The sequence below is a fragment of the Phyllostomus discolor genome, chromosome 9 (assembly GCF_004126475.2).
Source record: "Phyllostomus discolor isolate MPI-MPIP mPhyDis1 chromosome 9, mPhyDis1.pri.v3, whole genome shotgun sequence".
Taxonomy (NCBI): Eukaryota; Metazoa; Chordata; class Mammalia; order Chiroptera; family Phyllostomidae; genus Phyllostomus; species Phyllostomus discolor.
The window spans coordinates 48,929,139-48,944,708 of record NC_040911.2 but is presented as its reverse complement, the minus strand read 5'-3'; the positions used below and the strand labels follow the sequence as shown (position 1 = coordinate 48,944,708).

Genomic DNA, 15,570 nt, shown 5'->3' with positions numbered 1-15,570 from the left:
TCGTTATAATGTTGATAAGGAAAAAATAAAAGATTACTGGCTGGGGCCACTGTCTGGGTAGGATCTGCATGTCTGCGTGACGCAGGGAGGTGAGTTTGTGTGTCCACATTGTCTTCCAGGAATGGTGGTGTGGGTGTCAGTGTGCCTTACAACGGAAGGGTGTCCCATCTAGGGTGAGTCCCTCCTCCCACCCTGAGCTGCTGGGTCATGCTCTGGCCACCCGTGACCCTGGAATAAGCGGGTTGGAAAGTCTTTATTTTATTTATTTGTATTAATCTTTCTTAAGTGTATTAAGTATAAGCTCACATTTATTTCATGTTTAATATTAGAAATGTTTTGGGTTTTTATTTAGAAGTTTGGTGTTTTGGTGGCCAGAAATAATCCATAGGATTTACCATAGGCTAATTTACCACAGACTAATTGATTGTTTACATCAATCAGCCTATGGTAAAATTGGTTTTAAATTATGCATTGTTTCACTTAACATCCCAGTTTCTGAGAACCTATGAACAACATTAAGTGAGAACTTACTATGTAAGGATGAGACCTGTGGTCTGGCTTTATTAAAACTATTCTCCAATCAGCTGACTTGACTACCTTTTCTTTCAATACAAAGGTGTCTTCTATGCGACAATCATACAATGTTATGTGAAATTTGAAAATCTCTCAAAACACCACCCCTTCTATTTCTAAACTTTTTCATCACAGTGTAATATGTATAAGTATTCAATCAAAAAACAGAAATTTGAAAGGAAGCAATTGTTATTTAATGCAAATGTATGAGAGTTGTGAATGCTTTGTCTATGTCAGAGGTCCCCGAGGGTAGCCTCTAGTCCAGCAGCACTGGGATTCGTCAGAAATAAACGTTCTCAGGCTCCTGAATCAGAGACTCTTGGGTGAGGCCCAGCAATCTGTGCTTTGAAAAGCCATCCAGGGCATTCAGAAGCAGGCTGGTTTGAGAAGCACTGATAGAAGTATTATGCAACATGCTCAGCAGGCAGCTAAGCTTCCGACCTAGGAGGTCAGTTGAATTCTTGGTAAACTAAAGGTCAATTATGTCATCTTCTCAAGATGATACTTGTAGAAAGACATTATGTCCTTAAATAAACATCATTGCAGTAGTCAACAAATACAATTTAAATAAACATGCTGTAGAAATCTTTATACACGCTCCTGTCCTACTCCTCTTGACTAAGACAGACCTGGTAGAATGGTCAGTAAGAGAGTGGCCTGCAGACCCAGGGCTGGATGCAGAAACAGGAGCCCACAAGCAGCGATCATGCCAGATCATTGCATGGCCAGACCTACAGACAAACTCCAGATGTGGTCTTTCGGTAGAATTTTCACAGTAGACTGTGACTACAAGCTAGTGGTGATGGATTAACAGATACTATACTTTGCCATGTATGAGGCACACTCACGTTTTTGGCCCAGACTTTCAGGAAAAAATCTTTCCTTTTAATTTTTTAATTCAACTATTTATTTATTTATTTATATTTAGAAACAAAACTGATTATCATATTCCAGGGTATTATTTTGCACATGGATATTGTTATTGGTTTCTAGAGTTATACTTTTAGTGCATAAGCATAAATAAAAGAATTAAAAACATTTATATAGATGCGGAATTAGTACTATCCAGGTGTAATGCACATCCTTATTTTCCCCTCAAAAATTTGGGCAAAAAGGAGCATATGATACACGGCAAAATATGGTATGTCTTTACAGGCAATCTGTTCATGCTGCTAAACTGTTTCCCTAGAGGCATACCTATAGGCAGGGAAAGAAGTCAGGCCCTCAGTGAATCCCATTAAGCCACTTTCAGTTAGCTTACATGGGAATGGTTATGTGAAATAAAAGGGAAAAAAATCGCATTCAAAATATATGTGTAAATGGGTCCACACATATTAAATACACATTGAAAGTAAATTTGAGATTATAACAATTATTTAAAATTCAAAATTATAAGGTTCCTTTTCTCATCAATGTTGCCTATGTACCTACTGAGTCAGAAAGGTTGGGTGTCTGAAGCCCAGACGGGCTGGGTTTCAGCTCAGACTCTGCCACAGACTACCCAGCTGGCCGGCCTAACCTAGGTTTCTACCCTTTCAAAGCTTCAGGCCTATCACTGGTGAATTGGAACTCACACCTGCCCCTTGATCTCACAAGACTGTATTGACTAATAATGAAAATAACTTATGAAAGGACTCTAGAAATTGTAAAATGAAAAAAAGAATTAATTTAATGGGTACTTGGCAGTTCTGGAGTCAAGCAATCACATTCATTAAATGTCCTCTGTAGGTAGTGCCTAGTAGTAGCTGATGAGAAAGTAGAACATCCGCCAAACTAGTCTCACAGAATGTAACCCCCCGTGTCCTAGATAGCACTACAACACTGACACCATTACCAGGGAGCTAGCAGAAACAGAAGCATGTGAATATAAAAACTAGCATTTATTGAGCACTTACTGTGTATCAGGTGCCAGGTAGCTTTTCATAAATCAGGTCATTTAATTACCACAACAACTCTAATAACAGTCACCTTCCCCTTTTACACTTGAGTAAAGCTGACCAGTGGCACGATAAATGGGGAGCTGTGATTAGAATGGGTCTGTACCATTTCTAGCAGCACAGTTTTACCCCTTTAAGTCAGCCCTATGTGCCCACACACCATGCCATCCTCTGAGAAAATAGAGATATGACCCTCAGCATTTTCAAGGTGGCCTTCAGGGCCTTTCTTATTCTTGTCTTACTGATCTGAATCTAGCTTGGAGTCTTCAGTTACTTCAATCTCCTTTGTTCAGAAATGTCAGGTGACTGTGACTCCAAAAAAATGCCTAACTTTTTGTTGCAGCTACAGCTCTCTGTTGACATTTGAGCTTGTAATATCGAGGGAAACTGAAAGGTTAGTGTTTTCAATGTCTCGTTTGTTGGGAGAGGCAAAAAGATGCAACACTTCCCCCCTTATGAAATCAGGCAATGCTTTCCTGGAGGACTTACCAATTCCAGCTGCACCTTAGGTACTAAATAGTATGGTCAACAAGACCTGAGGCTAATTACATATGGTCTTTCAGCTTCAGTTTCCTTATCTGTCAAATGGGGTCAACCATAGTCGTTACCTCATTGACTGCTCTTTGATGTACAGTTGTTCTGAGTTTCAGTGGAATCTCATGATTAAGGTGCAGGCTGAGGTGACAAATACACAGCATTCCAGCTGGGTTTCAAGGACTGTTCTCACTATATTCCATTGTTCTAGGATTAAGAAAAAATCACCAGTGAAGTAATACATTGTCATATACCACAGACGTGATTGAATTTGTTACCATTTCAGTCTACCATTTCCCATCTAGCCCCAAAATAACTCCATCACTTGATTCAATCAAGGCCCATTTGGTCTTCATATTTGCATGTGGCCCAGTTTTTCACTTTGGGAGCCCCACCCTTGAAGGCTCTTGTATGAAACCCCCAAGACGTCTCTTGGATCACCTAAAGTGGCATTAAGTACATTCACATTGCTGTGCAAACATCATCGCCATCCATCTCCAGAACTTTTTCATCTTTCCAAATGAAACTCTGTACCCATTAGACACTAACTCTTCATTTTCCCCTCCCCTAGCCGCTGGTGACCACCATTCTATTTTCTCTCTTTATGAATTTGACTAATCTAGGTAACTAATGTAACTGAAATGATACAATAGCTGTGCTTTTGTGACTGGCTTATTTCACTAAGCACAATGTCCTCAAGGTTCATTCATTTTGTAGCATGTATCAGAATTTCTTTTCAAGGCTGTATAATATTCCAGTGTGTGTGTGTGTGTGTGTGTGTAACACAGTTTGCTTATCTCTTTATCAGTGGATATTTGGACTGCTTCTACATTTTGGCTATTGTAAATAATGATGCTATAAATATGGGTGTGCATACGTCTGAGTTTCTATTTTCCATTATTTTGGGTATATAACCAGAAATAGAATTGCTGGATTATAATGCTAATTTTATATTTAATTTTTTGAGGATCCACTGTACTGTTTTCCATGGTGGTGAACATTTTACATTTACACCAACAATGTATGAGGATGGCAATTTCTCCACATCCTTGCTAATGCTTGTTATTTTCTTTCTTCTTCTTTTTTAAAATCATATCCATCCTAATGGGTGTGAAGTAGTATCTTACTGTGGTTTTAATTTGCATTTACCTAATAACTAGTGATATTGAACACCTTTTCAAGTGCTTCTTGGCCACTTGGATATCTTCTATGGAGAAATGTCTATTCAAGTCCTTTGCCCACTAAGTATATAAAATAATTTTTACTGTCATTAAGGAAACTCATTTCTTATAATTCTTTAATATATATAAAAATATTTTTATCTTATCACAAGGCTAGTGTCCTTTATCAGCCCACATTGATTTAGGAGATATTGAGGAAAAATATAAAGAAGCTGTAAATACATCATGTAACATGCATATACACATCATACTTACTAATGACATGCATTTGATCAACACTCTGAATATATGCCAAGTTACCACATCTTATAAACCATATTTAACCAAACCTGGGAGAGCTCAAAATTCAGTCAAAGATGAAGTAGAAATTTAATATCACAGATTACACTTCTGGATATAGAAATAAATGTCATGTTGTCATAAAATTTAATTAGAGTTATAATTTTACCCTTACATTCTCTAGCGATCAATATTTTAAAGTTTAATGTTATTGTGCAGGAACAAAATTTGTCAATCTTGTTCATCTGTGAAATCACTTTTGTAGTCATTCTACTGTTCATTTACTGGACTAAACTGTCACTGGCACATTGAACAATGGCACTAATCTTTTGTACATAACAAAATAATTCAGGAAAATGGTTTCAGGACCCTATTTCCTTGAAAGAATTGTGCACTTAGAAAATATCAAAAATACCTATGTCTTCACCCTGACCAGTTTGGCTCAGCTGGTCAGGCATTGTCCCACAAAGTGAAAGGTCGCCAGTTCAATTCCTGGCCAGGGCACATGCCTAGGTTGTGGGTTCATTTTTTGTTCAGAGCATGCATGTACAGGAAGCAGCTGATCAATATTTCTCCCTCACATTGATGTTTCTCTCTCTCTCTTTTTCTTCCCCCCTATAGATAAATAAATACTGTAAATAAATGGTGTTTTTTTTTTAAAAAAAAACCTCTTTTCAATTACAGAAAATGGTTGGCAGACCATAGTAAATATTTTTATAAGCTTTTCCTCCTACTTTTCCTCCCACCCTCTACATTCTTTTAGCTGAGTTAGTAATCAAATTAACAGAGACATTAACAGGAGAAAATGTCCAAAGTTTATTATGGATGTACATGCAGGGATGTGGAGTCATAAAATATGACACCCCAAAATGTACTGGGCAGTTGAGGTTTATACATCATTGTGGACAAAGGAGTGAGGAGGCAAGGGTGTGAGATTTCAAAGAAAATGACCTATTGGTCATTTACAGGTAGTTGAGGAAGAGCTGAACACATGTGAAAGGCAAATTTTTGCTAGGCAAACCAGAAACAATGGGACACAAGCAGTAATCTAGTTAGCAGGCCCTGTTGGAGCCTTCCTGTCTATCACGCTTCATTTATATTGGGCTATGCTGAATGTGCTAAGATTTCCTTCCTGGAGCAGGTCTTCCCAACAGAATCTCTTGGACAGGAAAAGGGGGTGGGTCAAACGTTCTTTCCCATTCTTTTGTTTCTTAATAAACTGCTTTAAGTCAATATCCCAAAAGGCAGTTTTAGGGTGGCAAAACTTTGATCCCCTTCACTTTTAATGTTGAGTGTCTGTGGGAACAAATCTATAAGAATTTGTTTTCCTGTAAGTGTTCCTATGGCATCAATTTTTAAGTTTATTAAAAGGAACAAAAGATAATTTGGGTACCTACTTTTTCTCCATGAGTTCTTTTTTTCCCTACTGTTTTTACACTGTGGCATATCTATTCAGATTAAAAATAGTTCAGTGTGGATTTTTTGTATGTTGTTTAGGGCCTTTTTTCTCCTTGTGAAATTGAGATGGCAAGAGTTCTTAAATAGGCTTTTTTCAAAAGATTCTTAGCTCAAAGGATATTTTTTAGAACTTAAAATCAGATGCAGTTATTATAGATTATTTTCTTGTTTTAAGTCATAAAGTTAATATAAATGTGCAAAGAATAACAGACTCCTTTTTAATATTGGTAGCATTTCAAATATAATTTTCTATAAAACAATTTGAAGTTTTTTTTATATAGCCCATTCCTAGTTTTGCTTCCTTCCCCATTCCAATAATCAACCAGAAATGCATCCTTCTTATCTACTTTTTATCATTTTTACATATACATACTTTTACAAAAGTTGTTCTATTGTTCTATTATTTCAACTACTATTCTAAGACCTACTTTTTCACATTTAACATTCAATACCTGTGATCTTTATATATACACATAGATCTAGTTCATTTTTAAAAATACCTTAATAACACTCTGTCATGTAAATATGTTTTATTTATTTATTTTGGTGGCTGCTTAAGTTCCTTTATATTTGCTGTTTTAAACAATGTTTTTAATGAGCATTCATGAACATATCTCCTTGTGCACATATACAAGAATAGTTTTAGGCCATGTACCCAGGAGTGAACTTCTGGGGAGTTGTCAAATTTTTAAATTAATAGGTATCTAAGAGATCATCTGACACTATGAATTCACTTATGTGAGGCTCAATTAAACCAGTATGTGGCAAGGCTAAAAGTAAATGTCAAGCCTCTGAATCTTATTTCTGTGCTCTTGACTCTAAGAAATAAAATAAAGAGGTGCTTGTGCATTTATTTTCAATATGCCCCATGGAAGTATGCTCTTATACCTAATTAAATGATACCATAATGTGATTGACTAGGCATTTTCATGAGGTTGCAAGAACATGGGACTGGAAATCAGAAGACTTCTGCTGTGCTCTGTGTTCAATATTTTGTGGCCACTGTACACCTTACTTAACTTTCCTTTATCCACCTCTTCCTTGAACCTTTCTTTGGCCCAGCAAACTTCCCATTTAACATCTCCAGCTGGCTATCTTACAGGAATATCAGTTTTAACAAATCCAGCATTGAACTTTTGTTCTATTATACTCCCTCTTGCACTCCCCCAGTCCTTTCCTTCTCAATAAATAACATCTCTATATGAAATAGCTCAAGACAAAACCTGAGTGTAATTCTTGTTTGTGCACATGTGTGTTTGTGGGTTTGATATTTTCCCTTATTTTTTTAAACTTTTTAAAGTTTTCAATTATACTTGACATTCAATATTATATTAGTTTCAGGTATACAGCATAGTGGTTAGACCTTTCTATATAACTCACAAAGTGATTCCCCCATGGTAAGTCTAATATCTCCCTGACACCATAAATAGTTATTATGATATTATTGACTATGCTGAACTTTATAATCCTATAACTATCTTGCAACTACCAATAGATACTTCTTAATCCCTTTACCTTTTTCACTCACCCTCCCAAACCTCCGCCCACCTGGCAACCATCAGTTTGTTCTCTGTGTCTGTTTCTGTTTTATTACCTTTTTTAGATTCCACATATAAGTGATATCATATGGTGTTTGTCTTTCGCTGTCTGATTAATTTCACTTAGCATAATACCTCTAAGTCCATCCATGTCACCAAAAATGGTAAGATTTCATTCTTTTATGGCCAGGTAATATTCTATTGTATATATGTACCACATCTTCTTTATCCAATCATCTACAATGAACATTTAGGTTACTTCCATATCTTGGCTCTTGTAAATATTGCTACAATCAACATAGGGATACATATATTTTTTTCAAATTAGTGTTTTGTATTTCTTCAGATACATATTCAGAGGTGGGATTGCTAGGTCATATGTTAGCTCTATTTTTAATTTTTTGAGGAATAATTTGCAATCCCACCAACAGTACATGTGGGTTTCCTTTTCTCCACATCCTCGCCAACACTCATTTTTATTGATGATAGTCATTCTGACAGATGTAAGATGATATCTCATGAGGTTTTTTTTAATCTTCACCTAATTTATTGCTTTTAGAAAGAGAGGAAGGGAGAGGGAGGAGAAAGAGAGAGAGATGACAGAAAAACATTGATTGGATGCAGCCTGACTGGGAATGGAACTGGCAACCTAGGTATATGCCCTGACTGAGAATCAAACACAAAAACCTTTGGTGTATGGCACAATGCTCCAACAAACTTAGCCACCCAGCTAGGACCTCATATGGTTTTAATTTGCATTTCTCTGGTGATTAGTGATGTTATTTTTTCATATGTCTATTGGCCATGGGTATGCACTCCCTTGAAAATGTGTATTTAAGTTTTCTGATCATTTTTTTTAATTGGACTGCTTTATTTTGTTTTTTTTTTCATGGTGAGTTGTATGAGTTCTTTATAAATTTTGTATATTAACCCCTTATCAAATGTAGCATTGGCAAATATGTATGTTCTACCATTCAATCGGTAGTCTTTTCATTTTGTTGAAGGTTTCCTTTGCTGTGCCAAAACTTAAGTTTGATGTAGTCCGATTTGTGTTATTTGTTCTTTCATTTCCCTTGCTCTAGGAGATAGATCCAAATAATAATATTACTACACAATGTCAGAGTTTACTGCCTGTGCTTTCTTCCTGAAGTTTTGGTTTTGAATCTTACATTTAAGTCTTTAATCCATTTTGAGTTTATTCTTGTATATGGTTTAAGAAAATGGTCTAGTTTTATTTTTTTTTAATGTATCTATCCAGTTTTCCCAACACTATTTATTGAAGGGACTGTCTTTACCCCCTTCTATCCTCCTTTGCTATAGGCTAATTGAACATATAAGTACGGGTTTATTTCTTGGCTCTTTATTCTTTTCCATTGATTTATGTGTCTGTTTTTATGCCAGAACCATGCTTATGCCAGAACCATGCTGCTTTGATTATTGCAGACTTGTAGTATAGTTTGATATCAGGTAGTGTGATGGCTCCAACTTTGTCCTTCTTTCTCAAGATTGCTGTAGCTATTGGGGTCTTTTGTAGTTCCATATAAATTGCAGGATTATTTCTCTTAGTTCTCTGGAAAAATGCCATTGGTATTTTGATAGGGATTGTGTTAAGTCTGTAGATTGCTTTGGATAGTATGAATGTTTTAACAATGTTAATTCTTTCTAACAATTAGCATGACATAACCATCCATCTATTTGTATCATTTTCAATTTTTTTCCTCAAATCTTATAATTTTATGAGAACAGGTCTCAGCTCCTTGGTTAAATTTACTCCAAAGTATTTTACTTTTTCTTTTCTTTATTATAGAATTATATATGTAATTATATTGATATAATTATATTATAAATGATATTGTTTTCTTAATTTCTCCTTCTGATAGTTAATATTGGTATATAAAATGCAACTAATTTCTGAATATTAATTTTGTATCCTACTTTGCTGAATTCATTTATCAGTTTTATTAGTTTGTGTGTGTGTGTGTGTGTGTGCACACGTGTGTGGACTCCTTAGGGTTCTCTATATACAGTATCATGTCATCTGAAAATAATGACAGATTTGCTTCTTCCTCTTAAATTTGGATGTCTTTTTTTTCTTGTCTGCTGTAGCTATGACAAGATTAGTTTCTTTTCCTTTCTTCTTCTTTTTTTTTCCATTGAAACATCAATCAATTGCCTCTCACATGCCCTCTTCCAGATCCTCTCACAGGGGATCTGAAAGAGTGTCTGGATAGGGGGGGATAAATGGTAATGGAGAAAAAAATAAATAAAAACAAAATAAAATTCTTTTTTAAATAGCAGTTTTCACAATATTTATTATTATTGCAGCATTTACTCTGATAATTATAAATTTATGTAGAACTTTGACAGAATTTCAACACAGGAAGCATATTAAGGAGACTGCCTCTTAAGTTACATTTAGAATGCTTAATTATATTTCAAAGGGTATCTTCAGATAATAACAAATCCATGCTGTTTATTTCTATTATTGAGACTGTCACACTGATTAGATGCTATGAGAACCTGTGCACACATATGATCCCTGAGCAGCAAAGTCTCAGTGATGCTAGAAATAATACTGGAGCAAACAATGGGCTGTTTGGCCTTCCAAAGGCTAAAATCAAAGCTAGAATTAAGCAGCAAATTTGGGCTAAGCACCAAAGCTGAAGTCAAGTACCATTACATCACTAATATATTAATTATTTCTTTCTAAAACAGCAGGAAGATAGAAATGAAAGCTCTGTGAGTGTGGGGATTCAGGTCCATCTGAAGTGCCATTAAATTGGGGGGGGGGGCAGGGCACTGCCATTTCCATTTTCTGGAGAACAGTGACAGCTAAAGAGAAAGAATTCAAAGGCAAAGTTATTTGGAAGTCAGCTGATCTACTAACATTACTCTTTATATCAGTAATTTGGGATGCTCAGAATAGATGATTATTTAATACATTCTCTGTTGAGTTGACTTATTTGAATTTTTCCACGTACCAGCCACTGTCTTGTTACTTTTCAAATATTAACTCCTTCAATTCTCACAAGAATATATAAGAAAGGCACTTCTATTTTATTATTTCTATTTCACAACTATGGAAACCAAATTAGAAAGAGGTGAAGTAATTATTCAAAATCCATAGATATGTAGTGGCAAAGCCTGGGATGCAGAGCCCAGGCCCTACTGACTCCACCTCATGGCCTGGGTACCTGTGAGCTGAGGAAGATGGCGGCATTGTCTCATGATTGGCATTAGTATTTTCTCTCAAGTTTCAGGCTTGGAAACCTTTCCCAGTGGTTTATGTCCAAGAAGCTTGGAGGTGCAGGGAGAGACTGAGATTCCTAAATTTGCTGTGGAGGGGAGGAAGGTTGAAGACTTAAAGGGGAGGGGAGAAATAAAGGGTAACAGAGAAACAGTAAATAAGAATATAAGAGTGTGCACTGGCTTCCCTAATTTGCCTTGGAAAAGGCAAAGTTTACCTCACTCATTGAACAATGTCTTGTTTCAAAAAGCAAAGCAAAATAATTATTAAATAATCAATTAAGTCAAGTAAACATTTTTTCTTCATCCTCCTCTCCCTCCTTCTTCTTTCTCCTTTTCCCTCCCCACCCCCTCTATTCTGACTTTTGTCAAAATATTTCACATCTTTGGACTTTGGTTTCTTTTATTTTTAAAATGCGAATATCAATACCTACTTTACAGGGTTGTTTTAGGGATTAAATTGGAAATACACAAAAGCACTTAGCATAATGCCTGGTACATAGGTCTCAAAATGTTTCAAAATGAACCACATTACCATTGAGAGCAACTGGGTGAAAGGTACACAGAACCTCCTTGTACATTTTTTTGCAGCTTCCTGTGAATTTGTAATTATTTCAAAATAAAAAGTTAAAAAATGTATTAGCTATCTTGTGTGTGAATTGTATTCTGCTAATATAATTGTGCTAATATTTTTCTTGCCAAATGGAGGAATTAAGGACCAGGAACACAGTTTTGTTACAGAGAGATACACAAAAAGATGAAATTAGGATAGAAGCATTTTCTTCTTAGTTATAGAACCATAAGGCAGTATTAGTGTGAAAGGACCTTAGAATCAAGACATAATTTAATCACCAAGTTTGTCTGGGTTTGAATGTGTGGTTTGCTTATGTTTTTTCTCCTGGTTTAACTTGATTCATCCATTTGGATTTAGAATAATAAGCATTTCCTCAGCACATACTCTATATACTGCCAACAATATCTGGGTAGCCTCTTCCACATTGCTTTGAATGATTGCAACTAATACTTTCTGCATTAAGGGAAAGGTATTAAGAAAATTAACACTGCCATTGTAATCCATTTAACCCTTAACTATTTTCACATCTTAGTTTTTTTAAAAAATAAAATGCATGCAACAAATTGTATAGGATGTCTTACCTCTGCTTAAACAACTACAAAATTGCTCAGTGGAGAATCCTTTTAGCTCTGCTAACCTGGAGCACAGTGAAAAAGCACTGGAGTACTTACATGGTGTTGCATAAGAAACAGAGGATTTATTTTCCTTTATACTTGGTTTACAGTGGTGGTCCTAACAGGATGCACTATTGTGCTCAGAATATGCTAAGAAACTTGCAGCCTTGGCTGAAAGTGGAACAGAACTTAAACTCTGTTGCATTGCATGGGCTACTTTGAACTCCTGTAAATGGAGAAAGAACAGCCTGAATAGGAATAACTCTGGATGGAGCTCAGTTCTGTAGCTTTTGTTCCTTTCCTATTTTTTCCTTCCTTCCTTCCCTCCCCTCCCTCTCCTTCCTTCCTTCTCTAACCCTTCTCTTTCTTCCCTTATTTCCCCCTCCCTTTCTCTTTCTAGGATGGTATCAGAAAATGCATGTTTAACTGAAGTCAATAAAAAGGGATCCAGTGTTTTTGAAAAATAAAGCCAAATTACGAAAGCTCTAGAAGAGGCTAAGATTTCACATTTCAGAGTGTCATCTTGACATGGAGCTATAAGAAGTGTAGAATGGAAAGATAAGACAAATTTCACACATATATTTACTTCTATAAAATTTACCCCCAAATATATAGAGGGTTTAGATAAGAGATTGGTAATAAATACATTTTAAAAGAGGAAAACATTTGTTTTTTACTTGGGGGTGACAGTCTGTGAGGGACATCTCATGAACCTGTCCTAAAAAAAACACACCGAAGTAAATGAATGTTAAAAATTTGTCTAAAAAGCATTTGTATCATATTTATTCATTCTGATTGATTTTTTACTATTGAAAACAATAATTGATAATCTGCCTTCTATGTACTTTCAGCTTCAGGAATGATCTTTCTGAAGAAAAAAGTAAATGGTCCCATTACCAAGATAAACAGTAATAAATGGGATAGCATCAAGCAATGCCAGGTAGGTTATGCTTATTAGCAATAATTTTCCCATGATATTTATTATGTTTGTGTTTAAAGAACAAATTAATTTCCAAGTTTTCTCGGCTACTAATGAAAATTTTCACTATCATTTGAAAGGGGACTTATTCTGAAAAATTCAGGCCTTACTAGACACATAATTGGATAATACTTTTTTAAAAATTGACTTATGACACTCCCTCTATTTTACACATTTCAGTGGCAGACAAGTTAAGAATTCAGACATCATGTTGTAGTCTGACCACTAAATAACATACTGTGCCTCCGGTTTACCCACAGGCTATATTGTAAGTGAAACTGGAGTAAGGGTACATAGAATAATTATTGCTATTCTTTGTTTAAATATCATTTTTTATAATGAGGGAACAGAGTGCTTTTCATAAATACTGGTTTAAACACCATTAATACTATCATTGAGAAAGGAGAGGGAGAGAAAATCAAAAGTAAAAAACGTGTATTCATGCTGACTCATGAATGAAGATACCCTCACTGAAATGTCTGCAAAAACTAGTTTGGTTAATGCAGATAAGGTGATAACCACATTGCATAAATCTTGAACAATGTATAGTACAAAGTTATACAGGGTCTCCACCTTTGCTGCCTTCCCAGAGAATAATGAGATAAAACCTAAGGGGGCCTAGCTATGAAAGGCAGTCAGTCATTCTGTGTCCCAGGGTAGCATTTGGTATATAACCTCTATTTATTTTATCATGATCACCGAGAATTATACTGGGTACATCCTTCAGGCAGTTTTGTCTTTATATGTAGCTGAAGAATACTTGGCCCTCTAAATTTTATGTTGTTTAGAGATCATTAGTTAGTGTTGAGCCAAATCCTCTTCCCTCCCTCCTTCCACCCAGAGCTGCTAAAGTGGTAGGTGTCAACAAGTATCACAGCAGGGCAAAGCTGTCACAGATTGAGTCAATTGGAGCTGGTTTCTGTTGATGATTCGTGAATTTCTAACTCCTTGTTATTTTGATAGTTGGTGTCAGCTGAATTCATATAAGGGCATTCTGCAAGGGAAAAAGAGAAATACATGATAATTTAGACTTTAGTTTTTATTCTGTATTTGAGAACATTAGACACACACCTGGAATTATAGGCTGTATTTCAATTTTTATTATGCTCAAAAGTTTAATACTTAGTATACAATGTGTTCCATATCTGACTGGCAAGTTTTTATTACAGGGAATTATGAATTTCAGGGGATCTGATTCTTCAGATTGATCCTTCCTTGGTTAATACCACATGCAGGAAGGAAGAGCAAGCTGATTAACTATTTAGAATTCCCCCTCTTCCCCAACAGACCAGACCCCCAATGTAGCATCAATTACACAAGTCTTAGTTTTGTTCTCCACTTTATCGCTTTGGAGGCTTTGCGTAGAATTGCAGGTGGAGATAGGACAGTGTGAAACGGGATAAAAAATAACTTTGGCCTCCACTTTGCACTTGGGAGCCTCAGTAATCACGCACATGTTGAAAAAAAAGGGTAAAAAAAAATCTGTGATAAAGAATTCAGTTGAGCACAAGTACTACCAAAATTATTTAACTAATTATTTAAAGGGAAAAAAACTAATCATAGGCACGCTTCATTGAACACCTCCTAGATATTAAGTACTATGCTAGGTTACTTACATTCCTCATTAATTCCAAAAATCCCAAGAGGCAGTTATCATATTTCATTTCACAAATGGGTCACCTGCCTACTAAGTAAATGGCAGAATTTAGATCCGAACTCAGGCCTGCCAACGCCCTTGCTGGGGGATTTTTGCTTTGTCAGCTCGGGATTAGAAGGGCTAGGGGAAATAACCTGGGTCTAAGATTTAAAGGTGCTGGGCGTGAAAGCCGGCTGAACAAAGATAATTTTGTCACGCGAAGACCCAGCAGCCGGGCCCCGTGCTTTGTTACTAGCTCCTTTGCCACCGGCTTCGGGTGGGCGCGGAGGCGGTGCTTCCTCCGCCAGGAGGGTGGAACCTCGGCCTTCGCCGGGCCTCGAATCTCCGCCCCCGACGTGCGTGCAGTTCAGGGGAGGGGGCGAGGGACTGCGAACTGTACGCCCGCAGAGAAGGGCTAAGGCCGACGAGGTGGTGGGCGAGGCCGGTGACCCAATAAAGCGAGTTGGGCCGCGGGAGGCCCTGCCCGGCTCCGTTTCCCAGCACAAGCCCCAGGGTACCGGCCGGCGGCAGCTTCCGCGCCTCCGTCGCTGCTCTCGGCTTGAGGGCGCCTCTGGCCGAGGGTGTGAGCGCGCGCCGCCGGGCCGAGCTGGGAGCGAAGTAGGCGGGAGGGAGCACCAGCGGCCCCGGAGCGGACAGGCGAGGCGGGGCGAGGCCAGGAGCCCAGGGCGCCCGCCCATCCACGGTGCCCGGGAGCCGCTCCCCCAGCGGCCCAGTCCGCGGCCCTCGGCCCGCCCCGCGCGCGCGCGCGCGCCTCCGCCGGCCCATCCCTCCTCCTCGCCACCCCTCCCGCGCGCGTCCACCGGCTTCCCGGCTCGCGCCGCTCCATGTAGCCCCGGATCCCCGGGAGACTGAGGAGGAGGGGGTGACCACAAGATGGCGGGTACGTGGCCCCCTGTTATCTTGGCGGCGCGACGGCGGTGGCGCCTCCCCGCGTCCGCCCCACCGCCCTGAGTGGAGTCGAGACCGGCACGGGGTCCCTGCGCGGGGAGGCGCCCCGGGG

At 37.9% G+C, this 15,570-nt stretch overlaps 1 protein-coding gene across 3 annotated transcripts in view; it reads left to right on the top strand.

Moving 5' to 3' along the window:
• The first annotated feature begins 15,310 nt into the window (after nucleotides 1-15,310).
• The window catches only part of PPP4R1 (protein phosphatase 4 regulatory subunit 1), a 77,185-nt gene continuing 76,925 nt past the window's right edge, over nucleotides 15,311-15,570 (top strand). For 2 of the 3 annotated variants that reach the window (XM_028523658.2, XM_036009323.1), the window contains exon 1: nucleotides 15,311-15,450. In XM_028523658.2, coding sequence (XP_028379459.1) covers nucleotides 15,444-15,450 — 7 coding nt within the window. In that variant the 5' untranslated portion in view covers nucleotides 15,311-15,443. The remainder of the gene's footprint in view (nucleotides 15,451-15,570) is intronic. The other variant, XM_028523659.2, reaches the window with a different exon arrangement.